General features: G+C 36.0%; 1 protein-coding gene and 2 long non-coding RNA genes across 3 annotated transcripts; all 3 read left to right on the top strand.

The window, feature by feature from the left end:
* The first annotated feature begins 2,098 nt into the window (after nt 1-2,098).
* Nucleotides 2,099-2,600, top strand: LOC137572168 (uncharacterized). The gene is made up of 2 exons (XR_011031548.1): nt 2,099-2,378; nt 2,439-2,600. It is a non-coding gene; the product is annotated as an uncharacterized lncRNA (long non-coding RNA).
* A 3,944-nt stretch (nt 2,601-6,544) lies between these two features.
* LOC137572167 (uncharacterized) lies at nt 6,545-7,004 on the top strand. The gene is made up of 2 exons (XR_011031547.1): nt 6,545-6,782; nt 6,843-7,004. It is a non-coding gene; the product is annotated as an uncharacterized lncRNA (long non-coding RNA).
* Nucleotides 7,005-8,200: 1,196 nt separating this feature from the next.
* On the top strand, nt 8,201-8,801 carry LOC137572165 (dynein axonemal light chain 1). The gene has a single exon (XM_068283935.1). The coding sequence runs from the start codon at nt 8,250-8,252 to the stop codon at nt 8,799-8,801; it is 552 nt and encodes a 183-aa protein (XP_068140036.1). The 5' UTR covers nt 8,201-8,249.
* Nucleotides 8,802-11,554: the final 2,753 nt, after the last annotated feature.

The following is an 11,554-nucleotide window of genomic DNA, read 5'->3' as shown; positions in this document are numbered from 1 at the left end:
ATTACAGTTGAATATTTTATTTAGCAAATTTAAAAGCTACAAAATAATTCTTCCTTTATGCTCCAAAAGTGTTTTACACTTTAAATTGCGCTTCGTCACATGTTCTGTGTATTTTTCTATTCTTGTAGCTGTCTTTCTTGTTATCAGACAATTCACTTTCATGTTGTTTGTCCAATGTGAAAGTTTTCAATATGCAAACGTTATGGTTGCGCCATTTTTTTTTTCGGTTTTTTTTCTTAAACTTGCACAACTTCTTCATCGTTCCAGGTGTTTTATGTAGCAAAATATTTTTATACATAAAAGTTTTACGACAACTGCAACAACAACTATGTATGTATGTGTGTGTTTGTGTCCTTCGAAGTATTTTTTGTGACTTATGCAGGCGAGTTACTTAAAAAGGGGAAATGTGTACGCAATGTTGCCAACTTTATGGATGCTGAGAGGCAGAAAGTGCAACGCGTGTTAATGGTAAATATTTGCAGCATTTTGCATTATGCAACACTACAACTTTAATTTCATCTAGCTTCAAATGTTTAAACAAGCAATATAAATAAGTATATATGTATGTATGTACATGGGAAAAAAAAATTAAATGACAGTTGGGTCCTGGTCTGGTGTGCAGACTTCCTTTTGCTCTTTTGGTCCCGCTTGTTAACTGAAACTAAACAGTACAAACAGGGCTGTCAACAACTGTAACATTTACCGCATGTCGTCCTGCTCCAGCGCTGCATGACAGGACATGTTGTGGCTACTCGGAATACCACACACCCATGCACACCCTTTCTCTCTGCCCGCCTCTGTCCCTTGCTGTTTGCGTGTGTGCTTGGTCTCGTATGTTTGTTCCATGTGAGTGATAATGCGTATGTCCATATGGTCAGACGCTGGACGAGCACACTTTGTTCTGCTCTTTGTTGGATACATGGCACGGTTCGCTTAATTGTTCCAATGCATTTTACAGGTGAATTTCGAATAATGAATCTAGAAATTTGTCAAGTAGTATCTACTGAGTAGCAAGATTGTTTAGAAACTTGATGCCTAGATCAGTAGGTCAGTATTATAATTTATGCATATCTTTAAAGATAAGCCGATATACTTTAAAATGAAATACATATACGAGATTTTATCAATGCTTTGCCTCTTTTGCTTTCTGCGGGTACAATTCCCACTAGTTTTAGTGTTAAAGGAAACCCATTACAATAGCAGTGGAAGTTTACTTTATTAGGACTTGTAAGTTCGCCAAACATAGAACTTACTCCATTAAAGTTTTAACATGTAATATGTTTATATTTAACATGTAATATACCTGATCCTGTCTAAGACAAACGATTATCAAAAGGACAAGAGGCTCATTGTGCAATCTAGCTATTTCATTTGCCTGTTCTAAATAGTTTTTATGTTTTCAAAATATTTTTATAAATAAACGTTGCATTTTTTACACATGTTTTCTCATTTTCAAGGCAGTTTTCTGTGGGGAATTACCATATCAAATTTCACTCAGAATACAAAATTGTCAATTGTTCTACCCAAGACACTTTCTTCCAATTCTAATCACTCATCCATGAGAAACACTTCAAATAAATAGAAAATGAAATACTAAAACAAAAATTAAAATAAACGTAGTAGCCGGGTGCCGATATCTGCCGATATCTCCGGACCCACGAGTTCTCACTGCCACCTATGTGGATGACACTGCCTTCTTGGCATCCGACGAGTCACTGCTGGCAGTTTGATTCAGGTGCAGTTAGACGCCATTAACACTTGGCTGCGGCGCTGGAATATTGTCGTCAACCCCGAGAAGTCTGTGCAAATTACCTTTGCGCTTCGAAGAGGATACTGCCCTGCCATACATTTGGATGGAAGTACCATTCCATTCAGCGACTCGGCTAAATACCTGGGCCTCATTATTAAAATAAACGTAGTAGCCGGGTTATTCTAAATGTCATTTAAAAATCCAATGCCCCAAACCCAGAGCCAAACATCATCAGTTTGTTGTAGCACCTTGCAAGCATGACACAAAAAAAAAAAAATAAAAATAAAAAAAAAGTCCAAAAAATTCCAAAAAACCTCAAAAAAAAAAAATAAAAAAATATAAATCAAAAAAAAAAGTATAAAAGTAAAAATCCAAAAAAAAAGTAAAAATTAAAAAATCAAAAAAAAAGTTTAAAAGTAAAAAATCCAAAAAAAAAAACTGAATTCGAAATTTTTAAATCCATTTGGCTTAATTTTTCGGGTATTCTTAGGCTAAGTGAAAAGTTTTTTTTTTATACTTTTATAGAAAAATAAAAAATACTCTTACTGAGCACATACACTAAACCAGCACGGAGAGAACTGGACACTAGTACCCTTGGCCGAAGTGATCATCGATGTTGGCAGTAGAGGTTTGTTGATTTATAATTTATAATTTTACCTTATAACGATATAATTTTTAATCCAACTAGAAATTGACGTGGTTAACAAAATTGAAATAATAATTGAAACACTGATGTTTTCCTGCACATACTCTGAATCTTTATATTTTGATACTACTGATGTTTTCCTGCACATACTCTGAATCTTTATATTTTGATACTACTAATAATATATTTTGATACTACAATTAATTTAACTGTCTGGTTTTTTTTACTAAGAATCCAAAAATAAATTTCAGAACCTACAAAAGTTTGACCCAAATTTCACTACTTTGACGTCTGGCTGTTCCCTCTACCAACTGCCATCTTCTTTTCGCTACCAATTTGCCATTCATACATTAGACCATGCGTGCATTTTGAGAAGCGGCAGTTATCATTAAGAGAAGATTGCAATTTGTGGAACTCCCTGCGTTTCAGGAGCCCTGGGCTCAGTGCGCTAAGGTGAGAGTGATATCCCTGACATCACTGCTGCGGCTATATACTGCCCTCCAAGATACCTGGTTGCTCAGAGGGCAGGGCCCTTTATAACTGCAAGGCGAACAGCAGGCTTGACTGTCACTCCACTGGAGCGCCCACACACTGGCCTATTGATCCCAATAAGATCCCAGATTTGCCGTGTCGAAAGGAGTGGACAGACAGAGGATTGTCGCAAGCAATGACCAAGACCTTTGTTCAGATCACTGTGCAGTCAAGCTGCTTATTAACATGCCAGCCAGCACGAATACAGTCAGAAGCAGACTGTTCAAGAGAAGTACGAACATTCAGTCATACCATACATGGTTCCAAAATAACTTGGATCTAACGGTTCAGCTGAACGATGAGGAGGACCTGAACGATGCTGTCGAGCGGCTCAACATCGCAATACACAACGCGGCCTTCATTGCCACTACGCCACCTACTTCTAACACAAGGAACGTTCCACGCAGAGGGCCAAGGCCGACTTTAACAGAGCGGCAAAGGATCTTAAAGAGCTCTCCGTCGAGATTCTTTAGAAAGTTTCCTGCAAAACGTCGAGCCTGGAGATCAGCAACATAATCTTTGGCGGCTGACAAACAACATCAAGAGGCCCACCAAGAGGAAGGAGCCTATTAAGAAGGAAGACGGAAGCCTTCACTCCGTTTAATAGGTGCTCACAAATCGAAGCTAGCCAAACGCTAGAGTTCCTAGATGTCTCCTACCAAATGGCTCTCCCTATCTGGCACGTCTAATCAGATAAACTGCTCGCTGAGATCGCGAAGCCAAAGTTGTCCAAATCGCCTGGATATGATGGCATTGACGTACCATCAGTCAAAGCCCTCCCAACAAATGCAGTTCAGCTTCTCCTCAACATTATAAACAAATGCTTCCTGATAGGACACTTTCCCTCCTAGTGGAAGTGCGTCGAAATCATCCTGATCCAAAAACCTGGGAAACTTGCAGCCAATCTCGCCTATATCGTCCGATCAGTCTATTGGCAGTATTCTATTTTTGCGTAAAATGCGGCCAACACTGGACGAGGCCGGTCACCAGTTTGGCTTCACAGGATCACGGGTAAAATACTGGAAGTATTTGAGGAGAAGAAGTACTGCAACGCAGTGTTTCTGGACGTTAAGCAAGCGTTCGATAGGGTTTGGCACACTGGACTGCTGTTCAAGCTAAAGACCGCTCTCCCAGCGCCTTTCTAAAGGTGGCTGCGCTCCTATCTTTGCCATAGGATGTTCTATGTGAGATGCGGTGATGACACCTCTGAAATCAAGAGCATACGAGCAGGATGCTGGGCCCTATATTGTGTACCATTTACACTGCCGACATGCCGATATCTCCGGACCCACGAGTTCTCACTGCCACCTATGTGGATGACACTGCCTTCTTGGCATCCGACGAGTCACTGCTGGCAGTTTGATTCAGGTGCAGTTAGACGCCATTAACACTTGGCTGCGGCGCTGGAATATTGTCGTCAACCCCGAGAAGTCTGTGCAAATTACCTTTGCGCTTCGAAGAGGATACTGCCCTGCCATACATTTGGATGGAAGTACCATTCCATTCAGCGACTCGGCTAAATACCTGGGCCTCATTATGGACAGACGTCTCACTTGGAAAACGTAACCAAGGCTGCACCCATTGGATCTGCCGCATCTAAATTAGGACTGACCCTTCAGCGCACCCGGCTTTTCTCTCTAACTGCTCTGCTATTGTTACCCCATAATTTTTGTATTTTGGAACATTGAAACTTCCATAACACATAGTTTTTCATTATCTAATACTATCTTATACTATTGTTACTACATAATTATACCATACACCCATAGGCTGAAATGGTATATTAAAGTCGCCAATGTGTATGTAACAGACAGAAGAAAGCTTCTCCGACCCTATAAAGTATATTCTTGATCTGGATCAACAGCCGAGTCGATCTAGCCATGTCCGTCCGTCCTTCCGTCTGTATGAACACGCAGATCTCGGAGACTAAGATCTAGAGCCACCAAATTTGGTATGTATACTCGTGTAGTATGTAAATGTATAGAGTTAATTGGAATTTTGGCCACGCCCCCTTACGCCAACAGGAATCACATAAAACTATTTTTCTTAAAAAGTATAACAGCTAGAGACATCAAATTTAGTTTGTATACCCGTTCAGATGGCGCGCAGAAAATAATCGTTCATACTTTTTGCCACGCCTCCTTACGCCCCCAGGAATTACATAAAACTGTTTTTCTTAAAAAGTATAATAGATAGAGACATCAAATTTGGTATGCAGTCTAGCTTAATAGACGCGCAGATAGTGGCTATTTAAAAATTTTGCCACGCCCACTTCCGCCCCCGGAATTTACATAAAACTGATTTCCTGAAAAACTAACAAAGCTAAAGTAACCAAATTTAGTATGTATACTGGCTTAGGATGCACGTAGAATATATATATTTTTATATTTTGCCACGCCCACTTCCGCCTACATAATTTAGAAAAAACCGATTTCCTCCTGTAGTTTTTGCACAATTCGGCAGACTAATAAATCTTATCTACTTTTACCAAACTACCAAATTTTATTGAAATCGGACTAGAAACATGCAAAATATGCGTATGAACGTATTTTACTAAGCGGTCCACAAGGCCAGAATTGGCCGTTGGCTAGTGGCGGCGCTAGAGTGCTCGTGTGTTCGTAGAGTGAGCGAGATAGCACATACTATGAAGCATGTAAAAACAACTGAATAGACATACATATGTACATTTGGTTTTCGAAATTTGAAATATTTGTTTCACCTGGTGTATGGTATACCCAAGTCGACGAGTCGACTTACTTGCTTCATTTTTAATATTCTCACATGTCAACTTTTGGTTATGGATAGACTGTTGGAAAGATTGCAAATTGGAGGAACCCAGTTAACTAAAAAAAAAAAAAATCAAAGAAGCTAACATCGGCTATGCCGAAGTTTGTATACCCTTGCAGTCCTTGGTAATAATAATTTTACATGTTCAAAATTTGTTTTCTGCAACTCAATTCATCTATACACAAACAAAACAATTTTACTCTCATATTATCACATATGTAAATTTCATAGCATACTCGATTTTTATGAAAATGTTTCTTCTAGTTCTTCTAGAGCTATATGATATAGTGGTCCGATCCTTATGGTTTTCATACCGGGTAATAAAAACCCCCCGAAAAAAAATTTCAGCCCGATAGCTCTTAAGACGGCTGAGTAAAACGCGTACGCACAGACGGACGGACAGACGGACATGGCTATATCAACTCAGCTTCTCATGCTGATCAAGAATATATATACTTTATGGGGTCGGAAACGTCTCCTTCTGTGCGTTACAAACATCTGATCAATTTTATAATACCCTCTGCAAGGGTATAAAAATAAAAAAAAAAAACGTCCTGTGAGTGTGAGAAACACACTCAAATACTAAAACAAAAATTAAAATAAACGTAGTAGCCGGGTTATTCTAAATGTCATTTAAAAATCCAATGCCCCAAACCCAGAGCCAAACATCATCAGTTTGTTGTAGCACCTTGCAAGCATGACACAACAAAAAAATAAATAAAAATAAAAAAAAAGTCCAAAAATTTCAAAAAACCTCAAAAAAAAAAAAAAAAAAAAAAATATAAATCCAAAAAAAAAGTATAAAAGTAAAAATCCAAAAAAAATAAAAATTAAAAAATCAAAAAAAAAGTTTAAAAGTAAAAAATCCAAAAAAAAAAACTGAATTCGAAATTTTTAAATCCATTTGGCTTAATTTTTCGGGTATTCTTAGGCTAAGTGAAAAGTTTTTTTTTTTACTTTTATAGAAAAATAAAAAATACTCTTACTGAGCACATACACTAAACCAGCACGGAGAGAACTGGACACTAGTACCCTTGGCCGAAGTGATCATCGATGTTGGCAGTAGAGGTTTGTTGATTTATAATTTATAATTTTACCTTATAACGATATAATTTTTAATCCAACTAGAAATTGACGTGGTTAACAAAATTGAAATAATAATTGAAACACTGATGTTTTCCTGCACATACTCTGAATCTTTATATTTTGATACTACTGATGTTTTCCTGCACATACTCTGAATCTTTATATTTTGATACTACTAATAATATATTTTGATACTACAATTAATTTAACTGTCTGGTTTTTTTTACTAAGAATCCAAAAATAAATTTCAGAACCTACAAAAGTTTGACCCAAATTTCACTACTTTGACGTCTGGCTGTTCCCTCTACCAACTGCCATCTTCTTTTCGCCACCAATTTTTGCTTCTCCACATTCGCCATTCATAAATTAGACTTTGCGTGCATTTTGAACCTCCTTCTCTTCCATCAGAATTGGACTGTAAGTGTGTTCTGCCGCATTGAGCACACAATTTATGAGGAAAAAGCAGAAAAAAATCAATTTTTTTATTATTTGAATTACAAAAAATCAAATATGTTTTGACCAATTTCTGGACGATTATCAAGAATTGCTACCCTACTTTTGTTTTTTTTTTCGTGTCGTAATTTATTACTAGAACCATAAAATATTTGTGCACATGGTTTGCGATAACAGCTGCAACAAATATTTAAACAAAACGCTGGAAAATTTAAAGGGGAAATAAATTTTTTTAAAACGCCAAAAAAGGAAATGAACTTATTTGACATGGGGAGTTGCCGTGGGGCAAAAAGAAACTGTATTATCACCTCAAATATGTGTGTAATAAAGTCCCGTGAGGTCGTGAACCGTGTGTGGGACAAAAAAAAAACCTGAAAAATGAATACAAACGCAGCAGACACAAGTCGCACATTCCAGACTCCTTCTACCCCCTCCAATACCAGCAGACAAGGAAAAAAACCAATGCCAATGAAGTTATCATGACAGACTCAGAGCATTGGGAATAGCCAGATATTGAGTAAACAATACATATATGCATAAATTATGCTGGAACGGGGTGTGGGATATTTATCTAGACAATCACAAGAGATGGGGATTGAGTGTTACAGTATTTAACATAATATATATATAAAATTTTTAGAAGATTTAGGACACGAATGAAGAAGCATCGAATTGTGACCTAAGCTAATGTGTACCCATTTAAAAATTTAAATGGAATTTCGTAATATGACATATGTTCAGTTTTGTCTTGGAAAAATCTAAAAAAAAAGGACTAAACAGAGTGGGATAGAAACAACTTTGGTGGATGGAGGAAAAACTTTGAAACTTTATTGTGGATCATGCAATAATGGAATAGAAGTTGAGTGAGGGACTTTTATAAAAAATATTTAAAAATATAGTTAAGCAGGCTATTCTTTTTTTTCACTATTGCTGTCAATCCCAAAACATACAACACTCTATTCGTTTAGTTCTCTTCCAACTTATCTTCTTTCTAGAATGGCGAAGCCAACAACTATTAAGGATGCTCTTGCCCGCTGGGAGGAGAGGAACAAGCCAACTGAAGCTATTAAGGCCACGGAGATTGGTTTACAATTCCAATATCCGCCAATTGAGAAAATGGATTCTACACTTGGCACTTTGGTGGAGTGTCAGAAACTCAGCCTTTCTTCCAACATGATTGAGAAGATAAGTGGAATATCGAGCATGAAGAATCTCAGAGTTCTGAGCTTGGCTAGAAATAATCTGAAGAATATCAGTGGCATTGAATCCCTGGCTGATACATTAGAAGAACTCTGGGTTAGCTATAATAACATTGAGAAGATCAAACCACTGGAATCGATGAAGGTATTGAAGGTATTCTATATATCACAGAATCTGATTAAGGATTGGGCTGAATTTAATCGCATGTCAGTGCCGCCAAATCTGGTGGAAATTACCTTTACGGGCAACATACTTTCGGAGAATATGGAGCCACCAGCTTTTCTTTCGGAAGTTATGCGTCGTCTGCCCAATCTTAAGAAACTCGATGGGGAAACTATTATACGTTAAGACAGAAAATGTTGAAAATGCTGTGTAATTGAAATAAAGAATAAAAGGAATGGGTGTCCTGTACATATGTCGTAAGTTCCCAAACGCTTTCTCCCGCCCATAACACAGGCCTATCCTCTCACTTGCTCATTCTTGATGTGCAAACATATTTTTCCATTATTTCTATTTTTGCATTGGAAATGAATTTTCCAATTTTCATTGCCTTTCTGCTGATGAATACTATTGTTTTCCTTACCCACTCGATTTCAGTCTCCCTGTTTCTATCACAATTTCTCTCCTTCCCTACCCCCTCATATCTTCCTCCCAATCAGCAGAAGCACTTGCAGGTGAAAGGTTTCCTTTCCATGTTTTTTTTTTTTCGCCCAGTTTTTATTCTGTTGTTGGGACCAAAACGACGACAAAGTCCCAGCACCAGTCTGAATTTTCATGTCTCTGGCATTGTTTGCATATTTTTTGTGTCTTGAACTCGAGTTGAACAAGTAATGAGCCTGCACTTAAAAGTGGGCGTGGCATGATCAGGGTAAAGCCTATTTTGTGTGAAATTTTGATTAAGCCCCACAAGTGAAAAGACTGCATAAACTAGTCGTCCTGATGCTAGCTGGTATTCCTAATTGGAAAATTCTGGTTAAACAACCGAGTGAATGCAACATTTTTGGCAAAGGCTAAGAACATTTTACTAAATAGGGTTAATACAGTGATATAACAAAGTTTGACAACGAATTTAAATGAAATAAAGTTTGCTTAATTTTCGTGCTTTTCAGCTGAGAATTTCTCTAAATAATAGGTTTAATTGAGTAGCGTTTATAATAATATTTAGTATTTTGAGTTAAGCAAAACGAAAATGAAAAAAGATATAGAAATAAAATTTATTAAAATTTATAAGTCAATTTTACTAGAGCTTTCTCAATAATTTTCTTTTTCATCTTCAATGTGTATAGATGACAGAAAATTTATTTTGTCAGAAGTGCTTGCTTAAATTTGATAGCCAAACACATAACAGGAAAAGTGAAAAACAATTGAAAGACATTGGCAATGAGTCAGAGTCAAAATCAGAATCCGAATCAGAAAACTGGCAAACAGAATGAGAGTGCCATAAAAACTGATAAGTCGTCTGCCTAGTTATGGCCAAATACAAAAATTCGTTTCTTATTTGTTTGGTTGGGCATAAATAATCGAAAACCTAAAGGCAAATGGCAAAAACGAAAAAAAAAAAAAAAAAACTGTGAAGGGAGAAAACTTGGCAAACAAATATACAAAAATATACGTAGTGAATATGTATTTGTTTATTTGTATATATTCATAACATACCATGAACAGAAAAGGGCCGTAGATAAAAACCTTAAATAAAATCATAAAAAAGAGAGAGAGAGAGAGAGAGAGAGAGAGAGAGAACAGAAAAATTGCCAGACACCAAAGTTTAATGATACTTTTTATGTATTTTCGATTTAACTGCAAATTCACGAAATCTCTGGAGATGTCATTGCCATTACTGCTGCTCCTGCTGCTATTGTTGTTGTTGTTGTTATTTAATCAATAATAATATTAATGTAAACATGGCCATAGAAATAGTTTGACACTTTTTGGCAAACACAAAGAAACGAGAAAACGAGTCAACAGTAGTTACAATTCAATGCACAGAAAACAAATAAATATGCGACTCCCAACCAACATCGTATGCATGAATAGAGGTAAAAGAATGAATTATTGTGCCATTAAGTTTAGCTTTGGATAAATCACAGGTTTGTATTAAACTAACTATAATTCGTTCTACTTAAATTGTCAATAAAAGGCAGATTTAAGGTCTACGAGAATAAGATTACCGCAAACTCTAAATCTGTTACAGAAAATGTTATTTTCATATCTAGACTTACTATTAAAATACATCACTGTTTGAAACAGATTTTTTAAAGTAAAAATTATTAACATTTCTAAATATTTTACGAAAAATCATGGACTTAATAATTCCTAAATAAACAGCAAGGATCATTCTTAAAGGACATCTTGAGGCAACCTTTTATTATTGCTTCTTTATTTTGAAGCGAAAATCAATAATTTAATTGAATAGTTATTATTAGTGACTCTAAAATTCTACAATTCTATTAGAAAACCTATAAAAAATATTAAGAAGTCGAAGATTTTAGCAACAGATTGTCGAAATGTAAAAAGTTTTATTCTAAAAGCAACCCACACATTTGGAAAATTATATAATTAAAAATCATTGATCTCACTTTGTTTAGATCTTTAAGTTAATCAACAAGGACTAGGAAATGTCCAAAAAAAAAGCAAAAAAATGATTCCTTTATATTCTTAAAATCTGATTGCTATTAAGTAAAATAACAAAAAGTTTAATAATGATCTTAAAAGATTTGAAATTAATTTAAGAAAATGAATCACATTCAACTCTTAAGAAGGAACTGTGACCATGGCGTCTTTAATGAAAAATCTGCTATATTAAAATCACAAGCATTAACATTAAGTTCTAAGAAAATATTTCAAGATCCTTGTCGATTTTGTTATATTGTGTAGAAGAGGTTTAAAAAAGAGATCCTTGCTTAGTTTTCTATTTTGTTTATGCCCTCGATTATTGGTACTTGCCTTTATATCTGTTGGTTTTTCAAAATTATTGCACAAATCCAAATGCCAAATGCCAAAATGAATTTCGTGTGTGTGTGTGTGGGTGTGGGTGAAAAAGCTTATACAAAATTTACGTTACAAGTTTCTTGTTGTTCTTGTTGTTGGCAACTCTGCTCCTG

The sequence above is a fragment of the Drosophila tropicalis genome, unplaced genomic scaffold (assembly GCF_018151085.1).
Source record: "Drosophila tropicalis isolate 14030-0801.00 unplaced genomic scaffold, ASM1815108v1 contig_237, whole genome shotgun sequence".
Classification (NCBI taxonomy): Eukaryota; Metazoa; Arthropoda; class Insecta; order Diptera; family Drosophilidae; genus Drosophila; species Drosophila tropicalis.
This window is presented reverse-complemented; position numbering and strand designations above follow the sequence as displayed.